This window comes from Centropristis striata, chromosome 3, assembly GCF_030273125.1.
Source record: "Centropristis striata isolate RG_2023a ecotype Rhode Island chromosome 3, C.striata_1.0, whole genome shotgun sequence".
Lineage (NCBI taxonomy): Eukaryota > Metazoa > Chordata > Actinopteri > Perciformes > Serranidae > Centropristis > Centropristis striata.
Genome location: NC_081519.1, coordinates 8,826,579 through 8,844,982, shown reverse-complemented (window position 1 = coordinate 8,844,982; position 18,404 = coordinate 8,826,579). Strand labels below are relative to the sequence as shown.

Below are 18,404 nucleotides of genomic sequence, written 5' to 3'. Positions count from 1 at the left end.
TGTGTGCGTGTGTGCATATGTACATGCACATGCAAGATGAAAGTGCACGCAGGAGCAGTAATGTATGCATTTGCTGTTGTCTAACAGCCTTTTCCTACAAGTGAGGTGTACTCTAGTATTTTCAGTAGCCATGGCTATGGTGTTGTCATAATGCTTGGCCAGTGTTGTCATGGAGACCACAGTGACTACCTTGTCAGTCAGAAGGTGGACTAATGAGGGCCCATGTAAGAGGAGCAGAAAGCGGGCTCTAATTAAAGCCCAGGACTCACCTGTCTCCACATCTGCATGGAACCAGCGGTCACGGGATTTGTCCTGACCTTTGTAAACTAACTGTTTTTTCTCACACTGGATATAGCAAATTGGTAGGATACATACAATCCTTCATTATTCACACACACACACACACACACACACACACACACACACACACACACACACACACACACACAGAAGACCAGCCTCATTCCCTCACTGCCTCAGTGAGGCATCGATCAGTGCCATCACTGGCCTCCACCCGTGGCTTGCGATTCTTCCTCTGGCCTCCCTCCACCCAGGAGTTATGAATAACTGTCCCCCCACTGGGAGCCGGGTCCACCTGCAGAAGGGATACTACCCGCTTCTTGACACGTGTTTTGAGAGCACGCCGCAGCTTCTGCCTGGTGAAAGCGTAGAGCAGAGGATGAAAAATAGTGGTTCCATAAGCCATCGCCAAGAAGCAGAGGCGCAGCCGCACCAGGCTGTCGCTGGGACCCATACACAGGATCAGAACATTGACTGCGGACAGAGGGGCCCAGCAGCCCATGAAGGTGGATATGATGAGTAGGGACATTTTTAGGACCCGACGCTGACGTTCTCGGCGGTCCCTGTGCCTGCGCACTGCCCGCCTCAAAGCGATGATGGCAGAAACCGAGGCATGTACACCCATGGAGGAGGCAGGCAGTGGTGTGGTGGCGTGGGGCTGGGTTGAGGCTGAAGCCAGGGTTGGAGAAGCCGGGGTGGCCGGTGTGGTGGCGATGGGGGTGGTCGCAGCAGTACTTACAGTAGTAACTGTTGCTCCACTGTCAGACATCACCTGGGGCATGGAAGGGAGTGGTGGGGGCGATGTTGGTGTAGGGGTGGGGGAGGGTATGAGAGGAGGATGGTTGAGGTTCTGATTCTGGTTGGAGGATACTACCTCTGTGGGCAGGCTCAGGTCCTTCTTCCTCCGTCTCCTGCAGCGTATCCTGCAGGTGGAGTCCTTTGCACGCGCACCCCTCATCATGTGGGAGCCTATGCGAATGTTGAGGGCCTGCAGGATCCTGGAGTAGGTGAACAACATGACGGCAACAGCGATAAAGAAGCATGGCACTTGGAGTAACAAGTGGTAATACATGGCCAGGCCTGTGTAATACCCCTGCCCTCCTACGCACAGCAGTGTCCTGTTCTGCCATACTGGAGTCAGGTGGTGTGACGGGGAGGAAGGATGAGTTGAGGGTAAAGAGGTAGGAGAGATGGAGGAAAAAATGGGGGTCGGCCCAGTGGCGAGATCTGAGTCATTGTTCCGCCCTTCCGGCTCCTCGTCCTCACTGTCCTCAACCCTCGAAGAGAAGAAATCCCCCTCAAGGAAGGGCAGGAAGAAGACAGCCAGAGACACGGCCCACACTGCCGCCAGGAGCAGTGCTGCACGCCTGGGGGTCAGAAGACGACTGGCCGGACGCACTGAGATGTCGTAACGGTCCAAACTGATCACCAGCACATTGACAGCTGTAGCTACACTGGTGAATGTGACACAAGCCTCGTGAAAGCAGCACAGCGTGGCCAGGCTGCCGACTCCATTTTCATTAGCTGGTAGCAGGATCACAGCCACAGTCAGCGGCAGACACAGCAGACAGACCAGTATGTCCAGCACATGGAGGTTGACTGTGACCAGGTTGCTGACTGAATCCACCAGGTTGGACTGAGCGCAGTAGAGCACAAGTACCGTCAGGTTGCTGCTGAAGCCCAACACCAGCTCCAGCATCAGCACAGTGGTCAAAGACACCTGGAAGCCCAGGGGGTAGGGTGTGCTCCAGCCCTCCTCCACCCCCACCTCTCCCCCGCCATCCAGCAGGCTTATCCCCTGACCGTCGCTGGTCTCCAGGAGGTCTCGATAGCCTTCGGTCTCCATTGACGCCACAGCACTCCCTCACACATAGCAACAGCGGCTGCCACGCCAGACCATGCTCTGTCTTTCTTTGTCTTCTGGCTCAAATAAGGCAGTGATGAGGATTATTGCTGGATTTGTAGTTGATTCTGTTCAAAAAAATATATAAAAGAGACATAGAGAGGAGAAAAGGATTAGAAAGACAGACAGGACAGAGAAAGATGAACCAGTTATCAGTCATGTATACTTAAAAATAACACTGCACAGCAAGTAAGAGTCAAATTTGGCAGATTTAACAAGAAGAAGAAAGCTATGAGTTGCCACAACGAGGTGAAAGCGATCCTGGCAGGCGATTAGAGTCGTGGGGTGCAGTTCAAGCTGCTGCTGATGACCCATGATGTCTAACTGGGCTCAGGCAGTTAGACAACAACCTGCTTCGCATAGACAATGGTAAGAGTTCAGATAGGAATTGGAGCAGGAAGTCTCTTGGGGGACATTTGCAAGTATGAGTGCATTAAGCAGGGACTCAGCGGAAGATCCCTGAACAGTCTACACACTTTAACAAACCGATGGGGATTTATTTCCTGACTGTGCTTACAGTTCACATACTGAGCTGAATTCTGTTACGAAGATGTGCTTCTCATGAGCAGGAGTGGGTGGATGTGGATGTGATGTGGATTCATTATTATGCAACAGACATTAAATGGGTCAGAAACTAAGCTTTCAGAATATGTGGAAACATATAGAAACCGACTGCACCTGTGCTGTTAAGATGGCAGTGACACACTACATGTTGTCTGTAATTGTAAGATCTACCTGTCCCTGTTTCTTCATCAACAACCCACCGCGTGAGCACAATTAATGCTTAAACAAATCCTGTAAATACCAATTTGAGTCATGTTTTTTTTCCCACAAGCAGTATAAAACTGTCAGCTTCTACCTCCAAGAGGAGAGGTGGCAGGGACATTTGTGGGCTGGTAGAGAGACCGTGCAGTGCATGTCAACATAGCAGCCCCCCAACTGAGGGTGGCAGCAGTTAATAGTTCTCACAGGGAGACGTAATGAAGACGAATGGATCAATGATCCGCAGACAGTGGCACATAAACAATGCTATCAGAGAAAGACCAGCTCCCCTGGCATCTTCTCTCCACACCCCCTCTGTCTCATCATGCTCTCCTACATCCCTCACATGCCTTCCTACTCGGTTCCCTTTTCACTTTACTGGCTGAGACAGACTACTTTGCATGTAGAGCATGTTATTCGTGGCTGACTGGATGCTCTCCTGTGCTTGGGAAGAAATCATATACAGCGTTGGTTGATCATATAAGATCCCAGCTTGAAACTATTCCCTGAATGTCTGAACAGAGAGCTACAGGTGTGTCCTGACTGGCAGCAGTGACCCCAGCCTTTGCTGTCAACCTTTCCTCTGCCATAGCTTTTGTTCTCGCCGTCACGTTTGCCCTTTTCCCTTTGTTTTATTTCACAGTTTTTCCTCCCATTTGTCATGTGGAAAGAACCTGCAGGCAGAAGAGGGCTCAGTGTAGAACAGTGGTCTATCTTAATCCACTAATGGGTTCCATGGGGTTTGCGGTGTTGCTGGAACATTGATTTAAAGCATCATCGATCTGCCAATTTAACAAGCCTGAGGCAAGGGAGCACACAAACACACTCCCCATCTCCTCTTCTCACGGGTATCTGTGGTCTTATTTTGAGTACTTCATAAAACAGTTGTGAGTGAATTTGTTTTATTCCCTCCTTTCAACACCAAGTGCAGATAAAGATATCGTTTTATTAATTTACTTGAACACAAGTCACAGTATTGGGATGGTAGTATGTTTAAAACGTTGAATGTTCAGTATTTCCTGTCAAAGACATGGTGCTGGAGTTAAAATGTAATCTAGGTGTCTAGATCCACCCTGTGTTCAGGACAATTTACACTAATCATCTTCCAGAAGAATATTCAGCTTACTGTGACCCTAAAGTGTCATCAAAATCAATTACAGTCTTTGTTGAAAATGGTGGACATCAACATGTAACAGGGAATCAAGTAGAAAACAAAGTACCACGTTATGTTTGACACTGAATCACTTACACCAATCACACAGGCAACATACATGTCAATACTGCATTGACCAAGCAATGCCTTCCATCTGTGTTTGAAGCAATTCAGTAAATTAAAGTCAGGGAAATGATTGCATTGTGTGTGCCCCTTATAAGTTCTTAGGGAAATTATTCTAAAATATTAAGAGTGGCAAGTTCTGGTTGTATGATTGTTCGCTGAAAGTGTCTTGCTTATATACCATCAAGTAAACAATAGAACAATAAAAGCCAAACTCATGACAGGGTGGGTTCTATCGGTGTTCATCAACTGTCTTAGGGCCCTCTCTCAATCTATATTTCCATTCTCATCTGCTTATCCGGGGCCGGGTCGTGGGGGTGTCAGTCCAAGCAAAGCATTCCAGATGTCCCTCTCCCCAGCCACAAAGTCCAGCTCCTCCTGGGGGACCATGAGGCGTTCACAGGCCAGACAAGAGATATGGTCCCTCCGGTGTGTTCTGGGTCTTCCCCAGGGCCTCCTACCAGGTCTTAATCTAACATTTTTAATTTCCAGCAAGGTAAAACGCTATAATGTAAAACAAATAAAACAATAAAACAAATGGAATGATATAACTCAAAAGTCAACTGTGTTTTGAATCTTAGTGCCTATCTATTCCTAGTTTTAGTTTGACACTCTTCAAAAAATTATACTTGCAGCCATCTGTGCACCCATGGACATGTTGATTTTGAATTGAGGTGTGGTCAGCTGATAGTTTGAGTATTGCTATCTTAAGGCAGCAGACAGCTAATGCGCCATTGACCAACAAAAAGCTGGTCTAAAGTCAATGGTGCAGTATTTTTTTTGCTATTTAAAGTGCGCATAGGGTACCCAATGTGTCTACAATCTCCTTGTTACTCACACAGGATGTGGATCAGAACTCCACCTCCTCATTGAAATTGGTTATTGGTGCATTTGCTTATATACAATATATGAGGGAGATTACACTGACTGGTTTTATCATGTTACAGCTAAAACAAACGTTTGTTTTATTAAGAGACGAAATACAATACCTTTGCTCATTGTGCCTTACTTTTGCGCCTTTTAACTTGCAAAAGTGAGCTGGACATGCCAAGTCTTGGACAATGCACTTGCACCATGCACTTTAGACCATGTGCTCGTTTAAATCTGGCACTCAATACTCACAGATAATGTGAAAACAAAATGAAGGGATTTATTCTTTTTGACAAGAGTCAAATGGTATTCTGCAGTCACTGATTTGATCAGTCTCATCAAACATCCGCCCATCATTTGTTTCCCTCAACAGTCCTGCCAATAATTACAAGGGCATGATTATGTTCTGGTGAAATGAGCAGGCTGAATTGCTTTCAACAAGAGTCATTTATGTTACTCTATGACTAAGAGAAACAATGAGCCACAAACAGTCCTGTGATAATAGATACTCTGTATTGTGTGATGAACTGGAAAGAGATACAAAGGGCCACAAACAAAAGAGAAGAAAGTAGTCTGTGTTAGCATGCAGTTTGAGGGCAAGACAAAATGTCACAAGCCCTTAATATGAACAGCTGTGACTCTGACCTGCGGGCAGGAAACAACACAATATTCAAGTATTTACAGGGAGAGGGGGAAGAAGAAAATTAAAATGTGTGGACAGGGTGGTGAACTTTGGGTTGTTTTTAATGATCACCAGTGTTTGTGTCTTTCAGTAAATTGTCCAGTTCAATTGAGGCTACGGGTCAGTCTTCTACAATGAAAAGTATTAAAAAGAGCTTGTCAGGAAATCTCATAACTCCACTGGATCATCAAACTGTCGGCAAAACCTCATTGCTCCTCCCCGCCTCCATCTTAAATAAAGAACCGCACAGTAGAGCTGAAAGTGAAGAGATGTTTTTCTCACTTTAACTGAGGTAAATAGCTCAGTAAAATGTTTTTTCATTTCCTGAAAAGTAATGGTTTTGGACCTCAACGTTTCCGCCCAACTGCGGTGCCGATAAGTGCATGGTGTTATTGTGTTTGTGTGCATGTATGTGCGCAAGCTGGCGCACTTATGATGCAACAGAAAATTGCTGGAAACAAGATGAAACTTAATAAAATGCATCAGAACATGCCGCAAAACATAAAATGCATTCAGACTGTGATTGACAAGTCAGACAGAGGGGAAGAGGCAGAGGGAGCTTAGGGGATGTATTACAAAACATGTTATATTAAGAAATGACCCAACAAACAGGCATTCCAATCGAAAAAAGTCAGGGGTTTTCAGACAGCTCCTCTTGGGTAGTTCAACAAATGTAATGCTCAATTTTTAAGCTTCAGTTCTGTTGAATGATTCTCATAGAGGATGGCTTTATTTCAGTCTTAATTATGGTGCTGATTGCTGACTTAAGAGGTTTAAAACCATTTTAACAATCATGAATTGAAAGCTTAAAAAAGCATCTAGTTGGTTCAATATGCAACCTATTGAGGAACGGTCATCTCCAGATTTTATTTGGCTTTGCAGATGATTTGATCAAATCTGGTGTCTCAGTTACTGTAGCTTCTGTGCTTTGCTCCAAAACAACAGCAAAAAAAACAAAACAACTGACAGTGTCCTAGACTGCACTGCTTCCTGCTGTCAGGGTTATTATGGGTGTCGGGTGGTAGATGGCAGGTTGTCAAGCCCCTTTCCACAATATCAGAGGGTAAATGCTCAAGCAGATCCTGTTGTCAGAGTGAAAAGTTCACTTTCGCGCTTCCTTTTCTATTTTTTTCTGTGCTTGTGTAATCTTGCATGCGCTCTAAGCTATCCATGTATTTAGTGTTTTTTTCTCCTGACAACACGTTTCTTGCCAGAGGCTAAATTGCTTCATCCCGACACAGGCAAAAACAGTGGGCATGCTTTCGGCCCAGACAATGCTACAACAACACAGTGTAAGGCATTTCATCATCTCGGCTTAGTGGTTAGGTACGTGTTGGTGAAAAACCCAGGACATGTCAGCGGAAGAGGACGGACAACAGTGTGTGTGCTATAGGTCGTGAGCGAGGCTGAAATACAGCTGGACTCCCAAGATAACTGCAGCAAAACACTGCAACGATTTTATCAAAAGAGTGCAATCAACATAGTGCCGCAGCAGCTCGGTGGATGCCAAGACTGATTCAAGCCACTGCTCTTTGTCCCTTGTGCTGACATTGTGCTTTAAATTATTATTACTGCTTCCTTTTTCCATTCAGAGAAGCTGTTACTAAGTCAATTTCCACACCACAATCTTCATTAATGAATACACCTGCACACATTTACACTTGCTTTTTATAGCGAGATAATATTCCACACTCTACAAATTCTTACAAACTACACTGATTCGCATATAATGTTACTTCTGTAATCCTACCTCAGTGGGTACAGGCACATTTCTTTTACCACATTTCACTCAAGATTCACCTCAGATGACAACTGCATTTCCAGGCCAGTGCACTGGACTGATAAACAACACACACACACACACACAATCGTCTGAAATGAAGCAGAAGAGGTTTATTAAATCTGTCCCTTTGTGTGATGATGCTGTTCGTCGTCCTGCTGCGTGCCACGGTCTCAACCAGCTGCTGCTTAAAGTGCTGATCCTGCAGCAGGCCTGAGGGCATTCACCCTTTTTCACCTCAGTCCTCGACCATCTAGATGCGACAATGTTGGTCGGGAGAAGTGAGACTTCAGTTTGCTGTAATTATTTAAATGTAAGCACTGCCTGTGCCCTCTATAAAACTTTATGTGCTCAGTTTGCATATTTCTGAAAGTGTAACAACTTTTCACAGAAGATTAGAGCAGGTGTAGTGTCTTTTATCTTTTCCAGACCCTGTGACCATCTTTTTATACCTGTAAGTTAAACAAAAAAGGTAAAATAGCTTGAAAAGGAAGCAGGGCCACTGAAGATAAGCAGCTCAGACTCCATAAGCGGATGTTTGGGCCATCTAATGCCATCGGAAAAGTCTTGTTTAGTAAAGCACACTTGATAGCTTCAAGTTCGTCCATCCTGTTGGCAGGAGTTCTTATTTTTTAATCAGTATACCTGCTTCTGCGGTTTATATTCAGCAGTTGGAAATGATCCAGCTCTTTGTGAGGCTCTGCACTTGTGTTCACCTCAGGGACGGGGATTGTCAGTTCTGTTTACACGAGGACAACAATAACCAAAGTAGATGTGTGTCACCATTTTCCAAAAATGAGATTGGAAAAAAGAAAATGCTGTGGTAGTAAGCAGTGCCTGGTTGCTCGGATAAGGGAAAAAAACAAGAGGGCATTGTATCCAGCTACAGATCCGCAACGCTGGAAGTGTAGCTGCATTGTATTGTGGTTTATTTAGGCCACTATCTGTGGAGAAATTGTTATCTGCTTCTTTTTTGATAGATTTTTCCTTGTAAAACTGGAAAATGTCAGTATGAAATGATGAAAGTGTAAAGAAGCCTCTGCTCTTTGATTCTATGGGACTGACACCAAAAGTTGACATTTAGGGAAGAAATGGGAACAAGAGGAAGGAGACAGGAAAGGTGAGTGAAGGATTAAAAAAAGAGAGAAAGCAAACAGGATGACGGTGCATGCAGCATGCTGACTCATGGTTGTCTTAGGTATTCCTAATGTCCGCAGTGAGACAATCGATCAAAGGCTTAATTTTCCCACTCGATTCATCCAGCAGTGCTAACAGCAAGCAGCCACCAGCTGGGCAGCAGCAGCATCCCTGGCAGGCTCCCAACAAACCAGCCTGGACAGACCAACAACACAACCCGCTCAGCGAGAGCAACAACATCCCACCCTATCTGTTTCTGAGCAGGACAGCTTCAGGAACTTCAGCTGAAATGCAGTTTTAATGTGCAACAAAATTAACACTGTATGTTTATAACAGATGTACAGTAAGTGAAAAAAACCCAACTGCTACTCATTGGATGAGGTCCAACAGTAATAGTAAGTAGTCTTTTCATAACCACTTTTCCTTGACCTTGATGAAAAATGAATTTACATTTGTTGAATTTACCCACCATAAGGAATTATAAGAAGACAACTGCAGTACTAAAAGAATCTGACTGCACTAAAACTAGGCTAAGAAATTATTTTAAAGGGTTTTTTTGTCCACAGATGAAACAATAAGATGTTAAAAGGAGCGTAGATCTGCTGTCAGGAGGGAAGGCTGAGGGGACCAACCAATCAGGACCGATTTTAAAGTTTTTTTCCAGAAGTAGTGTTTTTGTGTCCCGTTGTTAAAGATTACTTTATGTCCGGAATTAATGTTGTTTAAGCCTAACACTGTTATAATTACCAAATCTTAACCAAGTGTTTTTGGTGCTTTTCATTAATTAATTAAAAACACTAAAAGTTTTAAAAACAGTGATCGTCAGGTTTATGCTGCATTGTGGTTGTCACATATTTGTGTGTTTGAAGCAGTTGTCACGTTACAATTCAGAAACAAGCAGTTCAGAAACATTCATATTCCATACCATTTTGGTTCACAGTGTCTCTAATTCAATTTATCTTTGATTTGACATAAAATGCCAACATTTATTCTGGTAACCAGAGGGTTTCCGGTTCAAATCCCAGGACTGACAGGTCAAGGACTGAAGTGTCCTTGAGCAAGGCACCTGACCCCCCACTTTGTGCTGCCCACTGCTCCTAAGTATGGTGTGCTCACTGGTGTGTAAAAAAGGCATAACATGGAGTAACATATGATGATCTGGATCCCCTGCCAATCATTTTGATATTTAGTTTTCATGAGCGGCTGAATGGTGTATCGCTTTAAATGTTGCCATAATGAACATTTATCTCCTTTCCTTTTATAGAGGATGGTCCAGTGCACCTCATGCTAAAGGAGATAAGAAAGGAGGCTCTGAAGCACCTTTTCCTCAGCATTTAGAGAATTCAACCGGTTATTATCGTGGCTGCCACTGAGATACTTCCAGGTCATTTCACTCAGTTAGGAGCCTCCCTGAGCAAAAATGACTATTCGAGCGCGGCCCTTATGTGAAACCAAGCAACACTTAACACTGTAAAATATAAAAATGGGTATTATAACTCCCACCCAGCTCGCCAAAGACACTAAATCACACCGTGTAGTCCACAATGTATGGCTCACTGCCATCCACCCACACAGCCACCCACCGCCAGCTCACACCTCTGCACACGCTCCCTGCACGCGTGCTCCCTGCTACAGATATAGCAGAAGATGGATTGCTATCCGAGGTGAATGACATCTTGTGTGCTTAAGAAACTGCTGAATCCCATACGCACTTATGCCTGAGACAAGTTAGGGAGAAGGGGACAGGGGGTAACGGGAGGTAAGATGAAAATGGGAGGTAGGTGCAGTGAGGGAGTGATGGATGGGAGAGAGGCTTCGGGGTGTGCAGATGGATGCTGAGTCGCGTGCTCGCTGGAAGGGGATGTTTGTTCCCTGCTCACTACCTCTATCCATCTCTCTTTTGAATAGTCCCAGTTGCGCTGCCTCCCCTCCCCTCGCCATCCATCTTCCAGCCAGCACATGGTTCTTTGTTTTTACACTGTGCAATATATTTGTGTAATCCCACCAGATTGTCTGGATGGAATCTTCTGTGATTTTAAATATTAAAGTGTAAGACACAGATTGCTCTCACCGCAACAGAGCTGACGCCTCATACATATGTCCAGCCACTTTACATCCCACCATTCTGACAGGCGGCTGCCAGAAGATCAATCAGGAAGCTAAAGCAGGCAGGTTAATTATCACAGCCTGTAATCTACAGGAACCGCTCTGAATGGAAAGAAGTTCTTGGTTTCGAGACAGCTCTGGTCCACAGGGTGTAAGGCATCATTATCACCTGACAGAGTGTGCGATTGATTTCATTCAGCTCCACACATTCATTAAAGACACTCCTTGGTATCCTATATCCAACTATGACAGGCCAAGCCTGTAATTTTGCTATTACAAGCACAACCCATCAATGAGCACTAATCACGGCTACCAGGCAATCACACTTCTTCAAAACAAGAAGAATTAAAATCGAGGGTGAAAGACGGCAAAATTTAGTAAAACCGAGTCGGAACAAGTGGAGACCGTTCTATAAATGAGCGCTTTGGAAGGCTGTTCACTGGCCCATCCAACAGAATAGCAATGATTGGTACTACTGATTGTAAGACAATAAAAGAGGATAAATTGGAGAGATATAACAGCATTCATTATAATTCTATTATACCAGTAATCACTCGTTCACTATCCCCTATGTGTTCTGAAGTGATTGGATGTGATTAACAACGTCTTTCTTCATCTCTTCATTTCAACAGGCCTACTCATCAGGAGTTAATGGACTGACCGGATCCAATCAAGTAGCCAGTATACCTGCTGTGGGTGGAAATCTGTTTTCACAAAGAAGTGAATTTGAATCATTTATTTTTTAATTTCAATTGCTCGAATGGATTATAATGTAACCAAATGCATTGGCTCTGAAACTGTATTTGATCTTCACTAAAAATCCAGCTCTCTCAAAACTATATTCTTGAAATTCAGTTTAATTTTCCTGAGATAAATTATTATAAATCCCATCAGTGTAGCATTCAAGCTCTACGATAGACAAGGAGGAGTCAGGCTGGCAATCAGGCTGCTATACATGGTGGTCTTGCCAAGAAAATGATTGGGATTCATAATCAAGGAGGGTTGAAAGAGGAGAAGTCACAGGGTCAAATAGCATCATATCACTGGCGTGCAGCAGAGTAACTGGAGCTGCGACGTTGGACAGTTACGGCAAACGGAGCTAGAAAGGAAAGGATGGTTTCTCCTCAGGTCCCGTTTGGGTTAGCTCAGTCTGACAGAACCCAATGATATGACCCCATGACTTCTACACTTTCTCCCTCTGTGTTCATAGTCAGACTACTGAGACATGTCGGATTGTTGAGAGCAATCAGGTGAAGATTAACAGAACTCTGGCCTTTGTAGTTTTGACAGTTCGCTTATTGGATTAAATCCTGAATCCAGAGTGGCAGAGAGGCGGATCTATCTCTGAAATATGACAGCGAGCAGCGTGTGAGCGAGCACACCCCGCTGTGTCTCTCCCTCACTCCCCACTACTGGAGAATCCTTCATCGGGACCAGAGCCGACACCCGGCTGAAGCAACTTGAATTGAGATAGCACAAACCCAAACTCTGGGGTTCTGATCCTGGATCAGCAAACTAACTTTGGAATTCAGTTCCAAACTAATACAACTGTAATTTAAATGTAAAATTATGATATTCAGATTCAGTTTTTCAATGCAATTTTTAAAGTTTTTCAAGCATTTCAAATTCAAATACAAATGATTTGGATCCAGTTTCCAGTGACACATATTTATGCCCATAACCTGCACCCACCTGAGCTGAATTGTGTGTGTGTAAGGGTGTTGTGAATAGATAGAGTCACACTGCGAGGTTTGGTGGCTTTAATGCTCTTCTGGTGACAAAGCACCAATCCAACAGCCTGTTATACGATAAAAGGTTCGGCTCTGTTGTTGTTTAGCAGGAAAAAGCTTTGACCCACGCTCACATGTACAGACTTGCATTGCTGTGCTGAACATATCCAAACAAAAATGCTGAAAAACTCATACAAACGGGAAATGTTGCCTCTATTTTTTACCAATTAAAGGTACACTCTACCAATGTACCACGTGAAGATTACTTGTCATGTTATTTCCCGTGTGAGAAAACTTTGATCGTGGCTCTAGAGAAGCTTTCCAAGTCCTGGTAATATAATTAGAGTAAAATGGCCTAACAAATATTTATTAAGTTGCATTATGGGAAGTGTAGGATCTAGTGTATTTGTAGCTTGACTTTTACTTGAGGTTAAAAGTAAGGGGATATTTTGGCCTCTGTTGCATGGATTTTAACCGTTCTTTTTTAAATCTGTCCTTTATGTGTCCTTTCAACTAAATTAAACTTGCAAATATACCTTTACTTATCCGTACAGAACTTGATATAAGCACATACTGACCTAGTCTAAAAGCAAAATAGTCTAAATGAAAAGAAAGTATCCACACAATTATCTCTGAAAAATGCGTCAAATGCATTTCCTTCCTCATAGAAAAAAGTTTGGAACTTTTAAAACTTTTTTAAATCTGTGATGTTTACTTGTCAGCACTGTTCTTCTTCGGTGCCTTTGTAGGTGCATTGCTATGTTTCTTGGCACGTTACAGCCACTTACAGCTCTGCAGGAATGTGTATTATGTTGTCCCCCTACTCATCTGTGTGCACAAAAAGAAAATAACAAGGGGCCTCTTTAAAAACATTGCTCCATAGCACTACTAAAGATTTTTTTTAAATCCAAAAGATCTCTTTAACAAGCCATAGCAGTGAAACAGCGAATCGGGAATTTTGCATTCTTGTAGCGTTCACCTTCAGTTTGAATTTAATCAAACTTTGCTTTAGCAGATCAGTGCCTGCAGAGAGAAGAATCTCTATGTACCAATACATCATGTTTTACAGGTATCGGAAACAGACTCAGAGGCTCAGAGTCTATGGATGACCAGGCTTTAGAGAAGTGGAGAGCAGTTGAAGAGGTCAGAAGACTAGAAAAATGAATTTGATGACAAAAGAATAATATTCTTACTCCTTTACACATAATATGTGTAAAGGAGTAAGTGGAGCTGATTGGGTACAAGAAAAAAAGACTGAATTTGTCTGCGACAGGTTAAAGTGATTAAGCTCTTTCACTCCAGAAGGCAATTAGAGCTCAATTAATTCCATTTATCTCCTACGGACAGGACATCATTGGCCGAGTGAGAAGAGCATCTGCAGGCATCTGTACTCTCACAGCATAATGACGGACAGAGGTCTGACCTGAGGGAGGGAAGACCAGCGTAAGCTCAACCTAAAATGTCAGGGATTCATTTTTCTTTTCCTACAAGATGAAATTCAGTTCATAAGAAAACCAGGAGGGCCAAAGTACATGAGCTGCATACTAATAAACCTCTTTTACACATACACCTGTCAGCTTCCAGCTATTGTTATATGAAAATATACATGCCATAATATGTAAAACACCTAAATATATAATAACTATGCATGAAAACAGCTGTATTCCTGTTTTATATCTACGGATAGCCACAGTGACTCTATAAACTCTTTGTGTATGGGTCCATGTTGACTCTGTCTCCCTCCTCTTGATAGTCTATTTTCACCCCAGTCACTCCACTCTGCTCTTCTAATGATTTATCGTTCCATCTCTTCTCTCTATTTTCTCTTCATGCGTCTCACTTTTTCACTATCCTCCTCATGATTTAGCCCTCTCCTCTATGTTTCCCGGCACTTCAAGAAGCTATTGACAGTATTAGGTCAGGGAATTAGATAAAATGTTTTAATTTCTCACAGTAAACATGAGCACACTGACAAGAAGGATGAGCAGCCTTCAGCAATCAATAAACCTTTGTGCAAGGCAGTTAGTGGTGCTCATTATGTTCTGATTTCTTTCTGTTGTTATACTGGTTCAGATACTGGTTTGACAACTTGTTTCAATGGCTTCAATCAACTAGGATTATTAAAAAAAAGGTGTCCAAATAGTTCTAATTAGAAAAATACAAATATAGTAAAAGCTATGCTATGTGATGTTTTGTGGTTACTATAGTGTCATTTTGCACTCAACATCTGCCATGCTTACAGTTTAGCCATTTTTCCCCCAAGAAGTTTAAAGAAAATATGTCAGTAGAGCCTGACTGATTGATCAATTGGCTGCATTTACGAGCCAAAATTAGCCTGTTACAGACAGATGAACATTTTTTTAAAGAAATGTTATGAAAAATAAAAATAATACTTGGTGATTAAGAAATGGTGTAAGTTATTTTTTTTATTTATTTAAATGGTCACAACTGACTAATACTAAATATAAAGTGCTGATGTTTATTTTGTTTTTTATTTTATTTATGTTGATTTTTTATTTCTAGAATGACAATGAGCGATGTGGATAATGTAATACACAATATGTATGTTGTATAATAAGGGTTAAAAAATCCTTTAATATTCTGGATAGTCATATCAATGCAAATTTTATATAGGAAAAGTCTATTTTCCTAAAAAGGTCACTATATTGGCCACCATATAAGTGATTGGTGTATTTTTTTCACTCTAAAACCAGTGTTTCTAAAACAGGCTCTTATTGTCGGTGGAAAAACAAACTTACAACATGACTGTTCTCAGTCCTCAAAATTGTGTGGAAATCAGCAAGTCAAGCTGTCTTTGAGGCTACAAAGACTTAACACAGTAATTTCACAACACATCCAACGTTGACAGAAGCTTTTTTTGGAGCCTTTTATGACTAAAGAGCTGCTCTTACATAAATCTTGTTTGCTTTTCCCACACTGTTGTTGTCCCACAATAACCTCAGCAACACTCTGACCTCCTCCTCTTCACCGCTGTTATATATGAAAGGTAAATAAGACTCATCAGATCAGAGGTACAGTACACCTTTGCTCATCACGCTGAAACTAAATATGACAGCTTCCCTCAACTACGCTGCGGCATCGAGTTGGAGAATGACACGTGTGGTGGAATATTTCCCCACCAGCAGCATCAAAGCTTCTCTATAAATACACGCACAGACGAAAACACACAATGACCCACATGCAAAGCAAACACACACGCTGCCACCATGAGAGTGATTGGAAATGGGAATACATTAAAACAATTGTTCCTTTGGGATTCTACATGGAGCCACACACACACACACACACACACACACACACACACAGCCAGAAGACATCAAAGAGAAGGTGGGCTTTAACTCACTCGTTTTAATCTTCTGCATGTTTGTACTGAGTCTCATAAAAAAAGTTAATTTAAAGGTGAACAGTCCTGATGTGGGCTACTTAATATCAAGATGAGCCTGTTTTCGGGGTAATTAACGGTCAGATTAAGACTGATTGTTTAATAAGACTGAGAAGAGAACAAAATGGTCTCTCTTTTAAAATATTGTTGCACTTCCTTGTAATTGCCTCCTCATTTCAAGCTCCCTCTTTAACATTTAATTTTGTTTTTAATAGTGCTGCAACTAATGCTTATTTTCATTTTCTATTAATCTGCCAAATACTTTGTATATTAATAAATTAATCATTTGGTCTATGAAAGTCAGAAAACAGTGAAAAATGTCCCAATTTATCAAAGTCCAAGTCTTTAAATGTCTTTTTTTCAGTCCAATAGACAAAAAGAAAAAAACAGGGAAAAGCAGGAAATCTACACAATTGAGGTTTAGAACAGTATTTTCAGTTATTTTTGCATGAAAAATCCCTTTAACAATGAATCAAATATCCCAATATTTGCAGATTGTTTTTTTTTGTTGATCAACTCATCGCAGCAGTTACAGTGATCTTGCAGATTATATTTCCTTGCTTTAGAGAGTCTCCATAATCTGCCAGTTGTTCACAAATTACATAAGCAAACTTGCAAAACAATACCAATGCATTTAGTACAGTGCCACATTTTGGGGTGTTACAGAAGAAAACAATGAATGATAGAATTCAGAAAGTAAGTGAAGATGGGAATAATGCAATAATGTGAGAGATGAGAAGTTTTAGTGGAACACACTGAGTAATGATGATCCTTTGATTTTTACGTATAATTGGTAACAAAAAGCACCATAGTTTGATATTAAATTAACCTTAACTGGAGAATATGTTGCTTTAATGTTTAGCAGAAAGAAACCCATCAGCATTTAACACCTCCAACCACATGTTCCCATTTCACATCTCATCAACGAGAGCATGTAGGAAACAATCTCTGCTGCATGTTCAAACACATGGCAAAACAGGGCTGGATTACACATAAAACAGCAAAAAATGTAAAAACATTATCTTGGAGGACACAGTGTGTAAAAAGACAGCTTTAATAAGACTTTGCTACACTCTGACACCAATCATATTTTAAATTTACATGAAAGCAGAAGTCAGGGAGAGAAAAAAATATTTTTTTCTGTTATTGCCCTCTCTCTAATGATGGTAAATACATGCAGAGGAGCCCTGAACAATCGTGCTTTGAAATCCTCGTCTCGTGGGGTTATGCCAGTTCAAGACCAACTAATCATGTCCACTGTGGAATAATTTCATCTCAATTAAAGCATTAAATGTCAAAACATCACTTGGTGAACTGAGCCATTGCTCTTAAACATGATCAAACGGGCCACCTTCATGTCAAGCGTGGCGCATCCATGTGACTGAAGCACATGAAGCACACCAACAGTCCCTGGAAAACCGGAGACTTGGGAGATCAAAAATACTATCAGCCCTCGGGATCAAAAATAAATCACTACAGCTCGCTTTTCCCCCCCAAATAACATATTAGATTTTTTTTCCCTCTGTGGGACATACGTTGTCTGATTGTTGCTGCACAGAATGAAAAAAGCCCAAATGGTCAGAAGGATTGTTTTTTGCCCCACAGGTAATCACTCAATGTCCAAAAAATGGAAATAAGCGATTAAAATAAGACGACAGGCTGTTTTCAGGCCCCCTCATAAGTGCTGGTTTGACAATGTGCTCATTTGTTATTGTCGTCTCCAGTCCGGAATCAAGACCTGTCTTGTCCCTCCAATAGACAGTCAACCATTTGTTTCATTTAGCAGAAGACTGCATTCCCCTTTTCATTCCTTTTAAGCCCAACTGTCTCATTTTAAATACATGCTGTGGAGACATGCACACAATCGTGATGTTTTTTACTTGATATTTAAATATGAGTCTTATGAGGAGAAGTGTTGTAGTCGAGTGTTCAACTTACCAGTTAGGTGAGTGGGAATTCCCTTTACATCCTACTGCAGGTGTCGGTGCGCTGCGCTATCTCCAACGCTGGACCCCGATCCACTCCGGAGCTCTCCAGGACAGCCGGCTGTCAGCCAAAAACGTGACCAGAATAATTTGCCTCCGCTTTGTCATAAATATTACAGCGGGAGGGGGTGGGGGAGTGGGGGGGAAACCTCCACGGCTGCAGATGCAGAGCGCAGCAGTGGCTCACAGATCAGGTAAGATCACAGTGTTTGGGCGGGATTTTTTTTTTTTAAGCCCCCTTCCTTTTAATTCCCTCTACTCAACACGGCGCGCTACACCTGTCCACTTTTATGCAGCGGACTTGTACAGCATCCCACACACGGACCGGCCAAACGCATGATTATGCGCTAACTGCTCGCTGGAGCGCAGTCGCTCCATCCCAGCGACCAATACGGTGATCTGCAAGCGCAGGGGGGAGGGAGGGAAGGAGAGAGAGAGAGAGAGGATGGAGAGGGCTTTTTTTGTTGTTG

At 42.5% G+C, this 18,404-nt stretch overlaps 1 protein-coding gene across 1 annotated transcript; it reads right to left on the bottom strand.

Annotated features, from left to right (window-relative positions):
* Window positions 1-460: 460 nt before the first annotated feature.
* LOC131964920 (G-protein coupled receptor 22) lies at window positions 461-18,156 on the bottom strand. Its single transcript, XM_059328461.1, has 2 exons — window positions 17,888-18,156; window positions 461-2,271 (listed from the first exon to the last, which is right to left on the bottom strand). The coding sequence occupies exon 2, from the start codon at window positions 2,144-2,146 to the stop codon at window positions 461-463; it is 1,686 nt and encodes a 561-aa protein (XP_059184444.1). The 5' UTR covers window positions 2,147-2,271; window positions 17,888-18,156.
* Between the last annotated feature and the right edge of the window lie 248 nt (window positions 18,157-18,404).